Source organism: Apteryx rowi, unplaced genomic scaffold, assembly GCF_003343035.1.
Source record: "Apteryx rowi isolate R43461 unplaced genomic scaffold, aptRow1 scaffold_713, whole genome shotgun sequence".
Classification (NCBI taxonomy): Eukaryota; Metazoa; Chordata; class Aves; order Apterygiformes; family Apterygidae; genus Apteryx; species Apteryx rowi.
In genome coordinates, this window is record NW_020450998.1 from 326,481 (window position 1) to 341,555 (window position 15,075).

At 40.8% G+C, this 15,075-nt stretch overlaps 1 protein-coding gene across 1 annotated transcript in view; it reads right to left on the minus strand.

Moving 5' to 3' along the window:
* Positions 1–1,507: 1,507 nt before the first annotated feature.
* Positions 1,508–15,075, minus strand: part of TUBGCP4 (tubulin gamma complex associated protein 4) — a 16,139-nt gene continuing 2,571 nt past the window's right edge. The window contains exons 2-18 of the mRNA XM_026087390.1: positions 14,911–15,073; positions 14,153–14,275; positions 13,603–13,656; positions 13,062–13,118; positions 12,398–12,477; positions 11,507–11,708; positions 9,302–9,467; positions 7,979–8,103; positions 7,258–7,308; positions 6,750–6,855; positions 6,283–6,390; positions 5,916–6,054; positions 5,275–5,452; positions 4,213–4,347; positions 2,843–2,959; positions 2,256–2,395; positions 1,508–1,942 (exon numbers count right to left, since the gene is read on the minus strand). Of these exons, the coding sequence (XP_025943175.1) occupies positions 1,930–1,942; positions 2,256–2,395; positions 2,843–2,959; positions 4,213–4,347; positions 5,275–5,452; positions 5,916–6,054; positions 6,283–6,390; positions 6,750–6,855; positions 7,258–7,308; positions 7,979–8,103; positions 9,302–9,467; positions 11,507–11,708; positions 12,398–12,477; positions 13,062–13,118; positions 13,603–13,656; positions 14,153–14,275; positions 14,911–15,073 (1,957 nt within the window). The 3' untranslated portion in view covers positions 1,508–1,929. The remainder of the gene's footprint in view (positions 1,943–2,255; positions 2,396–2,842; positions 2,960–4,212; positions 4,348–5,274; positions 5,453–5,915; positions 6,055–6,282; positions 6,391–6,749; positions 6,856–7,257; positions 7,309–7,978; positions 8,104–9,301; positions 9,468–11,506; positions 11,709–12,397; positions 12,478–13,061; positions 13,119–13,602; positions 13,657–14,152; positions 14,276–14,910; positions 15,074–15,075) is intronic.

Consider the following 15,075-nt stretch of genomic DNA (forward strand, 5'->3'; position numbering starts at 1 on the left):
TCTTTGTTGAAAGAATGGTATGTTTAGTAACCCCCCCAGCTTGTTTTTGATATTTTCCAGGAACTTCAGCAAGATGTGACTGGTAGGAATTTCTAGAACAAAGTGCCATTTCATCTGGGCTACCTCTCTTTCTCCTATCCTGACCGTATAGGTATTAACCTGTCTGAGTGCAGACTGGCACTAAGTGGAGATATAAACACAGTGACCTAGAACAACTAAACTGATGGAAGACTGAGGTGCAAAAAGTATGTAAGAGTAAGTGCCATGTGTATTTGTTACAGGGGGTGTAGGTAATGGGGTTAAGCCATCTGATTCTGAGCTGCTGCATTCAGAGTCAAGCATTTAAGATAATCATCAGTCAACTGATGTGAGGCAAGAGCTCAGTTTGAGAACCCTTTACCCTATGAGTACTGTATGCTAGAGGTATACTCAGGCCTCCATCTGGCCTTGAACACAACTTTTAGTCCTCTATTTCAAAAGCTTAGGCTTTTCTTGATCTAGGCTCCCCCTCGCCATCCCCAGTCATTTCCTAGATCAGTCATCATTTGAGTGACTCACCTTTTGAGTAAGCAGGCCTGTAAATCCAATGTGATTTTCCTGCCCCTAACTTCAACATCCTTCCTCCAGTTTTTAGCTTTTTCATGGTCTCAGGATTTTAAACTTTGTACAGTATAAGCCTACCAATATATACAGTCCTACCATGAAGGACTATAGCATATAGAAGATGACAGATTTCTTATTTGACTTTCTGTTGTTACTGCTTCTTTCTGACTGAGCATAGTGGATTTTCCCTCAAGGGCACCTGACTTTCCTGAGAGCTGCAGCTTAGGCAATTGTGAAAATACCAACTCCTCAAGCAGAAAGCCTGTTTCCTTGTACCTTGGTGTTCAAATCAGAAAACATATTACCTGCCTGGAGGGCTTTTTTGTGCCACTGGCCCAAGCAGACTTTAGTCAAGATAGTCTGTCTGTTATCCCAAAGCTAGTAAATCTGTTTTCCTAACCTACAAAAAGTTTCCTCCAGCTACTGCTGTGCTGCTCTAACACCTCTGCTCTTTAGTGCAGACATTCACAGTAGTTTACATATTGCAGACGCAATATGGATTTATTTTGATTCAGTATGATAGTCGCTAGGAGCATTCTAAATAGTCTTGAATGAAAACAGGGTACAGCTATAGTAGACATCATAGTTAAGTTTTGCCTTATTTTAATTCTAGCATGTTTTTCTCCCACATAATGGGCTTCATACTTTGAATAAGGCAAAGCTCTTTCTGTCTTAAAGTGAATAAATTCAGCAAATAAAATGTATCAAGTTATACAGAGAAAGCATGTGACATTATGAGTGGATTCCTTACCTATCCTGATGCGGTAGACTAGTGCATTGTATGAGAAGATGCTCTTACAATTTATCCTGTCTTTCCCCCTGCCTAATCTACATCACATTCTAAGGGCCTTAGCAAAGTCAGTTGTTTCACGTACCTGTAGGTGTATTTGAGTAGCAGACATAGTTAACTGTAAATCAGTTTATTGTACAAGTGGAATTTCTAGATACAGCCAGAACTTGAGCCATAGTCAAAAATAATAGACCATTTATTCCATATTCCAACTTGCAAAGGGTTATAAGTCCAGGTGAAGAGCCAAGACATCATAATCCTTGTATTTTTTCACTTTCAGAAGAGGAATAGACTGCCTCCCAAGAAGTAGGTAGAAGTATATACAGTGCTGCAGAAAGCATGTTCATATTTGCTCAGAGTAAATGGAGTAGCTTTCCACAAATTACTAGGCAGTCTCACATTTCTCTCTGAAACAGTGGTTCATCAGGCAGAGCCAGCTATGAAGAAAAACTCGCATGAGTGCAAACTCTCTCAGAGCACCAGTCTTTACTACCTGCAGCGCTGTCAGTCACAACCAGAAGAAAAGGCCTTAGTACTCAAACTCCAAAACTGCAAGAGAAGAATACGCTATTAACTACATGTTAAGAGGAACTCTCTCTACCAACACATCGTCTTTTTCAGCTGACATTAACTAGCAGGTAGCTCAACTTGATGCCAAAGCAAACTTGAAGGGGAGAAGGTATATGAAAATGAAAAATAAATCATGCTGGTTTTGTTACTCTTCTGCCATAGTATTAGCATTTTGCTTCTAATAAACAATTTTGGCTTACACAATCAATAAAATCACTTCAGATCATTTTGATAATTTCCTGTTTCAAGTACCTCAGGATACTGCTACAAGCAACCCTGAAGATATTCCTACCTGCCCAAGGTTCCTCCAGCCTGGGTGTAGTATTTGTTATAATCCAAACGTAGCAGCAGTTGAGCTAAGTCAGAGTTTATCTGATGGTTGCGAACACTAGAGAGAATCTTGAAGAGAAGTGATGACTGGCGACTGAATCCCTACAAAGTAGAGGAAGTCAGCTCTAGGCACTCTCAGGAAAAACTTTCATCTGTTCCTGCCTAAACAATCCTTTAACAGCCCAAAGAAGAGACTCACTGCAAGAGAAGTGATGCCTGTGACCCACTATAAGGTAAGCTGTCAGCCACAATAATTATTTGATGTTAGGTATGTGAAAGGACAGTTAGAAGCACAAACTGATATCCACCTCTACAACCTTTCTTATTCCAATGGAGTAATTTCTGCATATCTCACTACATTCTTCCCCTCTGTGCAGGTAGAATTTTTACCCAGGAGCTGCAGAATAATTAAAATCATTGCAAGCACTCATATGGAAGGTCTCATCTCAGTTTAAACTCACTCCTGCTCTGCAGCTGTTAGAACCAAGATGACTGCTTAGGCAGTTATTTGCATGGGGGAAGAAAAGGTCCATTTAAACAAAGATTCACCTTGACCAAAATACTGAGTTGTGCGGCTCCACGCTCATCTAATGGACCCAGATTCTGACTGACCAGAGAACAAAAGCTATGACAGAGATCCAGAATTTCATTCAAGCAGTGGAAAACCTGCATTAAAAAAAAATTTTTAAAGAGATAGTAGTTAACAAATACAGAGATCAAACACAGAGAAAGCTTTTCTAGTATCAGAGAAGTTGCAGCATTCATAATCGAGATATTGCTGATGTCATGTTTTCCAACAATTAGTAAGGAAGATGTTAAAGCATCTGTAGCATTTTTGGTAGGGTTTTCTAAAAAGATAGTACTTAAAAGACTATGCTGCATTCTGCACCCCCCTGCCCCCAACTTTTAGGGGATATTATTTTGAAGGGGAGTAGAAGCTTTAAAGAGATGAACATTCTGCAAGTTTCACTAAAAAGGATCAACAGCTAAGCGGACAGATCCTGCAGTGTGCCTCCCTCACACAGAAAAGCAGGAAAAACTCATCTGAAACACTGACTGGCATCAGCTGACCAGCTGTCAACATAGGCACAGAAGTTGAGAACTGGCTTTCCTATCCACCCAGCAGGCCACAGTTGCAGAGATAAGGTTCAAGGTTTCAGTTGCTCTGTTCGCAAAACTTGGGATTTTGGGGAATCAGTTGGTCAAGGTAATTTGCACTCAAGAGTGTTAACAGAGCTGCCCAACTACCTCACAGACACGAATACTGGAATGCTTGGAAGGTTCCAGACTGTAAAGTTAGTATTTTGCCACCTTTATGCTACAGCCTCATAGACTGAGCAAAATAATGGAACAGACAAGACCCCACTGTCACTGTTTCATTGATACCAACCTTCCTGCTAAATGTTTTTTGAGGCTACACGTTTGATAAAGATAATGGCAATCATTTAACATACTTTTGACTAAAACAACAATACCAAAGCACCGCTGAAGTATCATCTCAACTATTCTTATCCTCAAAGTATAAATGAGGGAATTTTTACTAAACTAATGCATTTCTGAATGAGTCCCTCAGAAATACAGTTCCTAACTCTATGCTAGTTAGTACTTCTTTAATAACTTGTCTGGGAGAAAAACATAGTGACAGGTTTTCTAATTAACAACACAGATAGATAATCAATGACTAGAATAAATTTGATATAAAAACTGCCAGGAATGTAGCATCCCTCTTACCAATGGTAAATTAACTGATCTGCTCTACTTTATACTCCGTTTTATTCCTGGAATTATAGCCTATGCTCTGATGGAGATAATCACTGATCTGTTTCAGAAGAGATGGTTTATTGTATCTGTTCCAAAGCTGTGTATAATCTCACGGCAGTTGGAAAATTTGTGGAAGCGTGAAAACAAGACCTACTTACAGGTTTTAGGAGGATGAAAGACTGAGCCAACAGATTGCTTAAGAAATGATCATGAGCCAAACGTATACTTTCAAAATCTCGGGTGGAGTTTATCTGTTGCAGAAGCTGTGAGAACTGAGATTCCAGTACATCCACCTGAGGAGTATGTAAATAAATCTTATTAGTATGTTCTTCTTGAGGGACAGAAATAGTTCAGACCAGCTAGAAGTTTCATGTAAGAAACTTACCTTCCCTATTGCTACTCCTATCTTAGAAGTTGAGCATCACTTTCTCTCTGCCTCCTGAATGGGAAACTATATACAACAGCACTACGTAATACAGGGAAAAGAAACAATTTTTGACGCCTAAGTAGAAAGGCAAGTGGTCACTTCCTTTAAGATTAACTAATAAGAAAGTATATAGCTAACATGTAAACAAAGGTATTTGATTGATTGTATTCACCTCTGAATTTTACACTGGGAGATGCTATCTGGAGTATCAGGCAAAGCTGCAGTGCAAAAGCTCAGCCAGATTACTCTAGAGAATCTAGAAAGCCAGAAAACCAGGCCCCCTCAGTTTAGCTGCTATGGCTATTACCAAATTGATCTGTAATTCTCACAAAATCGTGCTACTAGTAACTCATGTTTACATTTGAAAATTCTGTTTTTAACATCAAATGGTCAGATTATGGCTTCTTGCATTTCCTAGAAAATAACTTTTTACTAGACTCAAATTGGAGCTCACTTAAAGGGGCAGGGGAGGAAGACAGGATGGTATCCTAATGATGCTACTTCAGGGATGACTGTGGCTTCTCATGAATGCTTAGTAGCACTAGAGCACCAGAACTCCTTCATTTCCAACAGCACTCAAAGCTTTTGGACTTGTGAAGCAGCAGAGTTTTATAAACTGTAACACTGAGTCTGGGAACTCAGAAAGTTCTAGACACTTGTTCTGAGTTCTCTATCCTAATTTCCCTAAGGTATAAAGAATCTGAATCTTGAGGGACAGGACTTCAGTGCTCCTGCCATGAATTTCTGCCAGCTTGATTAATTGATGTAGTTTACCCTTCTCTATAATCCTGACCTGCAAATAATACTGAAGATTGTCCACAAGGAAAGCCATGTGATCCCTCAGACGCCACTTGATAGCATCAGTTCTGTTAGATTTCAGGTGCTTGCGCTGCATCTGGAGAGCCCAGCAGTGTTGTAGCTCAGCTTGAACCCGCCGCACACTCAGCAGATACTTGAACACAACATTGTACCTACAGTCAAAAAATATTTAGGATGCAAATCTTCCTTGGGTACAGGTACCACAGAACCTATAACAATGTGAGACTAGAAAAAGAAACAGGAGGTGGCTGCTTGCCAACAGGCAGGGTAGGTCAGGTGAAAGCCCATCTGAGTGACTGATTTCTGCTTTTAGTGGGAGTTGACCTAAAAAATATTAAGTCATTTCACTATAAGGAGGAAAGAGCTGACAGTGTTTTGTCCAAGTAGTACTGTTGATAAAACAGTGGAGATCTGTCAGCATCTTATAGGCCTTACTGTCACTAGCAACAAGTGCCCCCAATATCAGTAAGGGGAAAGAATAATTTTATGGTTTGGGGAGCAAGCTAAAGTATTATAGCTCTTCCTCTTCAAAGGGGGGGGGGAGGGGAAGATCAATGAGTGCCTGAGATCTGGGAGCATACAGGCAGACAGACAGTGACCCTACCTAATACTTACTTTTCCAAAACAGCAGGAGTAAAGAGAATGTGCAGTGGCCATTGAACTTTGTAAGACAAGCCCAGAGCTGCCCATCCAGATGCAGGGGCTTCACGTGGAGATAACTCCCGGGAAGGCCCTTCACGAGTCTGAGAAGTATCTTAAAAAAAATTAAAGGTGCTGAATTAAGTCTTCCTCTCAGTCAAGACAACCATGGCAAGGAAGAAAAGAGGAAAGAACAGAATGAGAAGAGCCAAACAAGGCACAGGGCTATGAAGGGAACCAAGTTAATATTTCTTCACTCTAGAAAAGGAGAAGTAATAGGACTTTAAAATAAGGCCATCATCTCCCCCCCTCTTACCTCACTATAAAAAATGCAAGTAAATACCTTTGTGGTCCTTTCCATGATACTCAATAGTCAGGTGAAGCAGAGGGAGAAGATTGTCATCATCTAACAATACCTTATGAGCAGACTGCTGAAATGCAACATTGACATCTGACAATGAGAGAGCACAGATGTCAGAATATTCAAGATGCTGCTGCAGCTAATGATAATTTTGCACCCACTACTTATTTATACTGGGCTATTCAAGATAACACTGACACACCATTTCCACCATTTTTATTTAATTCCTGTCTTGAATATGGAGAAAAACCTGAAATCTGAAAGTTTCTGGAAGATGTTGTTTTAACCCACTCTGTGAGTGATTCTAATTCATGTGTGCTGCTCTTTCAAGATTAATGAAGATAGATACCTAGAGCGTAAGATGGAGCTCTTCTGTACTGAATATGGTTAACCATCTTCCTGCCATATCAGAGTAAGGACAATTTGGTGAGTGACTGAGGAACACTCACCATGTTCAGTTACAGCCGTAGGGGGTGTTTTTAACATGTGCTGTGCAGTGTCAATGAAGGCCTGAAACAGCTCCCCTCTTCCCAAAAGGTAAAAATCCTTAATAATCTGTGGAAATAAGTTTTTGTATGTAAGCATGTCAAAAACTGAGCAGAAACTCTGTGCATCCTAGTTTATAGCATCCATTTTTATTACTGCTTGGACAACTTTTGCCACATCAAAACATATCTGGAAAGCTCTGAATTTCATCCTGCACCCAAAAGGTCTGTGATGCCTTGCTTCAGGATACAAACCACAAAGCCACACACACACACCCCTCTAACTTCATCTCTGACAAGTTCTACCACTTTGCGCTCATTCCTGAGATCTGGAAAATGAAAACAGTTTTACCTAAAAGAAGAAAATACAGATCCTAAGACAATGAAGCATTTAATGGAAAAGAGACATTACCAAAAAACAACAACAAAACTTTAAGCTTCTTTAGAGAAAACAAGGTAGTAATTACATTACCTTCAGTTGTCCTAGTAAATCAGATTCCTCTACCATCAACTTCCAAAGATGCTAGGGAGGAAACAAAAAACAAACAAAACAAATCTCTCCTCAGACTTAATTAAACCCATTCAATCAGAACAGTAGCTGTCTTAAAATACTCGACATGTATAGAAGAGAATCTATAGAACGTGCTATATACAGCACAAGAGGCACACAGTAACTCCTGTGTGTAGGCAGCTCATGCCATTAGTTAGAACATTCTTGAACTATATCAGCAATGAAGACCCTTGAGAAAAAAATATCCAAATTCCTATGAAATCAACTGCACCCCTAGCTTTGTTCACTTCTGTAACCTTTCCCTACCTCTTTCATCAAGTGCCAGTCATTACTTTTTTTTCAAATAGTAAACAAGACTTTGCCAAAGCAAAGAATTTGTCTAGTAAGAGGGTGTCTGTGATGTAAAAAGCATGATAAAAAGTTCTGAAATAGTTACAAGTGAAATAACACATACTAATTCCCTTCTTTCTTCCATAGAGGATGGACAGTATTTATTAATGTCCTTGCAATGTTAGAAGTTGAGGTAACATGAAGCTCTGAGCCCCACAACAAAATGAACGCTGCTTGCAGCCTTCACTCTCCTGTTTAAACATTGATTCTAAAGAGCACCCCTCTTCTCCTGGCTATTTACAAAACTCAAAAGCTTCTCAGTCTATATGGTTTTCCTTCTTCAGATCCTTACCTCAGCAACAGTGCTCCGTATCCAGTCGACCACAGATTCAAAGTCCACCAAACTAAAGAGTGGTTGTTGCTTGAGTCGATGTAGCTCTGCTGCAAAAGTGTCCTCCTGGTTTTTTAGAATGGAGCCTATGCAGCAAGGAGAAAAGCATTTGGAGACAATAACAAGGAATACCATTTGGAGAAGTGCAGGTCACTTCCAGCACAGTGGGGCAGACAGGCTGTCCAGGCAGCAGCATCTTAGGTCTGACAAGAGAAATGTGAACTTGAAGCCTCAAGGTAGGTACAAGATTAGTATTACAATACCATGACAGTACAGACACCTGACATGACAATGCCTTGGTATTAGTATGCTGTTTGCCACTATTGGATTAGTGGACAACAATTAGGCATCACCAGAAAAAAAAAGTTATCACCAATAACAGCCTTTTCCTAGGATTAGCACTGTGGTGCTCGATCTTTGAACCCACAACTTTTCTGCCCAGTTAACTAGTTGTTGGTTTGGTTTGAGGTTTTTTTGTTGTTTTTTTTTCCCTTTGTCCTCAAATCTATCATACTACTTGGACTTGAGTGGGTTTTTTTGTTTTTTTTTTTTTGTTTTTTAAACTAAGCTAGAAGACAGATTTTTCTTCTCCCCCTTTCTCCAAGGGCAAGAAAACAGTACAGTTTAATTGGTCCTTTGTTCTGTGCAACATCATGTGAATCATTTGAGTGGTTTTCATATTGACAAGCTCAAGACAGAGACTCTACTGCAGTCTTACCCAATTGGTTTAGGTATATACTTCCAAAACTATCTACAGGCACTCAGCACCATCAACCAGAATTACCTTTGCTTTGCTGTCTTCAAGGCTCCATCTTGATCATTTATCATTCACAGCCATCTTTGGGACTGCCTTGCACTGAATCTCTCCTGTTCGTGTATGCATTCTAATCCTATGACACCATTATTCAAAATACAGACTCAGAGCAAGATGTGCCCCTGTGTCCATTTGCACCCTTCAGGGACAAGGATGCAAACTGAAAAGAAAACATGACCTATATGATAGCTTTACTTATCCAAAGTAAATCACATTGTGACTTGTTGCTGGAAACTTGGAGGCTGTATTTGGAAAGTGTTATTTATTCATCCTGCTCTAACACTCTTCCCTAGGAATTAGTCAGAAACAGAATACTGGGACCATTGGTCTGAGCTGGCACAGTCATCTATAGTTCTGAAGAACATCAGCTGGCTGTCAGTGACTGTTGAAGAATTCATAATGCAGCATTTTGGAAGATACTTGTCAGTCACTCATAACTGAGCAGAGGCCACAAGAAAGATGTTTCTTACCTTTCCTGGTCAGGTTAACATTTTGATTCTCAAACATCTGTACAGATTCTCCCACAAAGAGGATTTTCTCAGCAACCCGCACAGGAATGTATGATGGCAGCATTTCCACTCGCAAAGAAAACTGTTTTAGAGATGGAGCTAACATGTTCTCCTCCTCAATCAAGCGCTGTCAGAGAGCCCATGGAAAAGAAAGACAACACAAGATAAAAAAAAGTTAAGAAAACCAGACAAGAAAGGTATAACAAGGAAAAAAAAAAAAATCAAAATGCAATATTAAAAGTAAGTGGAGAGGAAGCAAACCTGATTTGCATCATTTCAGTAAGCCTGYAAATTTATTTACAGTTCTGGCATGCTAGCAAATCTCCCTAAAGATGATGTTGCTTTCATCAGGAAGGGGGTGGAGGGAAAAGAGAGAGAAGCTAAGCCTTTGTGGAATAGTGGCAAATTAGCTCTCCCAAAGGAAAATATCATACCAGCAAAAGAATTTTTTTGTTGCAACTACATCACATTAGTTTTTGCTGCCATAACAATGTTTGTTAGCAGTACCAAAAATAATTGTCCCGCACCCTCATTGTACATGTTTTAGCACTGCTTGTGGTACAGGCCAGATGTAAACACCTCTACTAGCGAGCAACTAGTTTAAAGATCTGAAGGCTTGCTGACATGAATTAGGAAATATCTCTTTTCCTTGGTTAATTCCTGTGAAAGGTTTTCCAAAAATACAGTAAGTTATTAACTTTTTTCTTGATGTATTAATACAGAAAACTCCAAGTAGAGAGGCAAGATTTTCTTTCAGAAAGGCAATTCTGATGATTTCATCCTGTTTTCAAGGTTCATTGGTCCATTATCCAAAAACACCATGCTACCAAATTTTTGAGAATGTTATCTGCAGAATTCATTTTAATACTAGAGTTCAGTATGAGTTTGTACATTGATGTTAGCAACTTGGTAATTCTTTTCTTAAGATACCTCTGGCACTTTTAGGTGATGAAATACCCAAGTATTTTCTTTATCGGTTTATTCTACCAACTCTTCTGACACATCAAGCTGAGGAATTCTTATTTTACTATCTGACAAAACTATTGCCAGCATTGTTAGTCAATATAATTGAAGAATAGATTTAATTAGGCTTTCTCAGTGTCCTCATCTTCTTAATGCCTACATTTTCCACCAGGGATCTAGAAGACCTACCAGTTTTCACAGACTGCCTACATCCAGTATATTGAAATAAGTTTATTTTTCCCTTAACTGCCTTTAGAAGGTTTTCTGTGTTTTTGTCCACGTGTAATCTATCCTCAGCACAGCCTGTTTATACAGGGCACTTGGTGTGCAACATGGGGTCTTTCAGGTGTGAATCTTCTGTGCATGCACAGCTGGAGTTACATACAGCACACTAACACCATGAATGCACAGGAAGTGTTTTCTCATAGTCAGCTACAGTGTGAACTTAACAGTGTTGCAGTTGCTCCTCACTAGTCCCTGAGATGAACACTCTTCAGATGCACAAAATGTGAAAGTGTACTCCACAGAGAAAGCTGCTTTGCACAAAGGCACTCTAATGGTATATCATCTACATGAAGAATTAATGCATTTAGCCAATATACTGGCATGTTGCTCCCTTGCTTAACTTCACACCCTGTTCTTAGCAGTCTCCTGACTCTCCCATAAGACATTTTTCCCCAATGAGAAAGTCAGCAGTATTACCCTGTTAGTAATATCTGCATTCTAATCTGCACCAAGGGTTGTGCAAGAAAGGTAACCAGTCCAACTACCATTGGAGGAAGTGCAAATCAAGTCAACACCCAAGCTCCCCACACCCCTTCCCCTGCAACTGCTGATGCTACCATGAATGTCCACGTTGAGCAGATTGCAGTGGTGACTGTTAGGAGTTGGAAGACAGTCAAGAGCAGGGTGAGTGTAGCACTTCAAAACCTGAAGCTGCTCAATTGGTACTACCTGACATCAGCATCTAAACAGATTCTATCAGTAGGCCTTTCTGCCCCAAAATTATCCAGCTGTGCCCACCTCTATGGCTTTGTTCTTTATGCCCAGCTTCAACCTATTGCAATTTTCCGTTGATGTGCCATCCTACCAGGGCTCAGTGATGTCCAGTCTAGCATAGCTTTCTCTGAAGCAGAAGACAAAGTATTTCTTCTTTAGTTCTCTAAGGACCAGAGGATACCAAGCGATGACTTGCAGTCTTACCAGGTCCTGCAGCTCTCGTAGCTGTTTTCCCGTTAGTCCCCCAATTCCTAGGTCGTCATCATCTTCTTCAGGCTGGCCAGGAACATTCCCAGAGGATGGGCCCTGTTTGATAAAGAACTCTTCATGTTGATCTAGTAGCAATCCATGCAGCATCCAGGCAGAGAGCTGCTTATACATGACTCCATGACACACAGCCAGAATCCTGAGGTCAAGAGAAACAGACAGTGGGGCATCTGCACATAGTAACCTCAACATATATCATTCTGGAAAGTTCAGTAAGTCAACCAGCCAGTGCAGTGAATGCTAAATGGCTAACACGGAATTTGCTTACAGAGAAAAAGCACACGAATCACTTGCAAGACTGAGCTAACATAATCATGAATATGTGGCTTCTCTAGGGAGATCTGCTAGCATACCAGAAATATACATTTGCAGTGGCTTCCCAGTCCTGCTCTTTCTACTTAATCACCATTTCAGCATGACCATAAATTATCTTTTAAAATCCAGTGGTCTGACTTTCTCCCCAAGGACATACAAACCTAGTAACATTCACCCAATCAAATTTATCTTTCTGAGGGATCAAGAAACCCTAGTAGGCCTGACATATCCAGAACTGCCAGGTGGACCTCAACAAGAAGAGAAACCATAGAGTCTGAACTTTACTCAGCCCTAAGAGATGCCTCAAAAGTCTAGTAAGACCTTTGCAGTCCAAAGTATGGAGAAAGCCTAAATTGCTGCTGTAAACCTCTATAGATAAACAATGAGTACAGTTTGCCCTGCATGACACTCCTATTCAAAGACATTACCTGCTTTCATAAGTAAGATAACACACTGACACTAACTCTAGTTGCTACATAAGAATGAAATAATATTATTACTGCATCTACATACTTTTCAAGAGCACTGCGAACAGGAGGCAACCCCCCACAGCTGTGCTTGTGGACAGTCTCCAGTATCTGACATCCATGAATCTGCAGAAAAAAAAAAAGTGGTCAGACTAGGTCTGTCATTTGGACCGGTACTGATTTTTTCAGACACTGAAACACTACATGTTCAGCTAATAAGAAATGCCCTTGCAAGCTGTACAATGCCCACAGAAAGGGAGATGAAACATACTCTGTGTAGTGAAGAAAAATGCCTATGTGCAGTTCTACACCCCAGCTTCTCTCAAAAATCTCTCTTAGCAAATAGGAAATATCTCTGGATTCTGAAAACATTAGCTTCTGCCTTTTTCTTTCAAGGGAGGATGGGAGAAATAAGAGTCAAAAAAGAATAAATTCCAATCAGCAGCATGTGGTAATTAATGAAATGTATTGCAATTATAAAAGGCAAATCATCAAAGATCATATTAATAATGAAAAAGAACAGGAAGTCAAATTCAGTGTAAATGGATTTGTGAAATAAAGTTATTCAATACTTATAGTAGTACTAGGAATAGGACACATTATCAAAGCCAGATTCTTTCCTAACATTCAGTTCTGGGGTGAGGGCAGAGAATATTTAATCAGCTATAGAGGAATGTTGTTAAGAGAAACTAGCTGTAATTTCACTGTACCTTCTGAGTCTTGATCTGTTCCACCACAACCATCACAGAGGGGAAGAGTAACTGGAACTGCAGAATAAGGAGCAAAATGTTGAATTAGGTTGCTACGCAAGGGAAGATATAAACTGTGCTTGGGTCAATGTAGACAGCAGCTGAGTACAATAGTTTAATCAAACCATCATCTCATCTCACTTTCCCCACAAACAGAAACTATTCTTGTTCAGTGACTTGGAGATCTCTGGAAAGAATGTCCTCCCTCCACTGGACCAAGATGCATGAAGTTACTATATTCTAATAGCAGTTCAGGCAAAACAGAAGTAGTGAGGAACGTGCAAGAGTAAAAGGTGGAGGACCCAAGCTTTCTGTCAAAGCGCAAGCTATCCTCTGAGCATGGTCAAGGGACTACAGTTTCAGAGGAGTTCAAAACAAAACAAAAAAAGGCAGATTGACCCTTCCTTATCCCATCCATTTTCTCAAGAGATTCAAAGAGCAATTTATGGATCAGAGAATAAAAGCAACCAAAGAACACTACCTGTTAACCACCATGACATACCTGATCCAATGAATAATTGACATGTGAGATGGAAAGATGAGGGTCAGCCAGAAACTGTAACAACAACAAAACAATTAATAAAAATTAACATAAGGATACAGGTAAGTAAAAAAGCAGGTTTGGCTCTATGCCCTCTACCTTTAGTTATCACAGCTTTTCTCAGATTTTTGGGTCATGTCTCATTTTAGCCTATAGCTTACGATGAAACTATTGGACAGTGACAGTACCCGAGATGCAACAGCTGCTAATCCACCAGGTGTTTAATTCAGAATCTTCACAGCTGAAAAGAAAAGTCACAATAGCCTGAGATAACACTGGGTTCTGAGGCAGATGGGACACCCACTGGATTGAATACAGAGGGAACTTATTACTTAGAATGAAAGGTCATTTACAATGATCCCTCACAGGAATAATTTGGAAGATGTCCCTGAAGAGGAAAGAAAAATATCCTGTCACTTCTTTAGGCACCACCACTTTTTAACTGCAGAAATTACAAGTTTCCACGGTCTGCTAGCAGCAGAAGAGCCTCTTCTTCCAAGTCTCTCTTTACCTCTTGCTCAAGATCAAGTAGTGCCTGTCGATATGGCTGCAGAACTGAATCAAGACCTGTGCAGAAGGCTCGCAAATAAATCCCATGTAATCCACCTTGGTTTTGCTGAGATGGATGATGGTCCTGAAACCAAACAATAAAATCTACATCAGCTCCTGAGTATAGATCTAAGGAGTAATGGAGCCTCTGAGCAGAGCAGTACACCAGCAGTCAATGGTCCAAACATCCTGAAATGCACGCTAACCCACTGGAAAGCACCCAGAAAAAACCAACTGTTGGTTCACACGGGAGCTGCTTGAGCAAAGCTGTATTTAGCCCTTCTGTGGACACATGCAAGGGCTAGGAATAGCTATCCAAGTACAAGTAGCCACTGGTGTTTCTTTGTGATTATGCATGCTTCTTGGGCCTCAAAGGTCTTCGCAGATCATGACAAAGGCTCACAGCGCTCAAGGGTTGAACTTCCCGTACGGTTCACAAACCCTGGCCACTCTGCAGCAATCACAAATTACTACAACTCGCATTCCCAAAAATGAGTTTAGCATAACTTGGTCCATCTTTTAATATTCACTGCCCTGGACCCTCCATTGCCAGAATCACGCAGCATTTTCTGGAGCTCTGGTCTGGGCAGTGCATTTACTTGTGCTAGCACAGATCCGTGCTGCAGGACACCGGCGCCCCCAGGGCAGTTCGGGCGGATTCGCCGCAGCTTCCCTCCACCGCAGTTCTTCCCGCAGCCCCGGCCCCGCGCCGGGCCCCACCTGCTGCTGCACGTGCCCCGTGTACTGCTCCACGAACTCGGCGAAGCGGATGTAGTCGGTGCCGAGGCGGCAGAGCCGGTTCAGGACGCTGGTCTCGCTGGGGTGGAGGAACGGCAGTTCCTGGGACACCTGCGGGAGAAAAGAGCGGGTGGGGAGGGGTAGGCT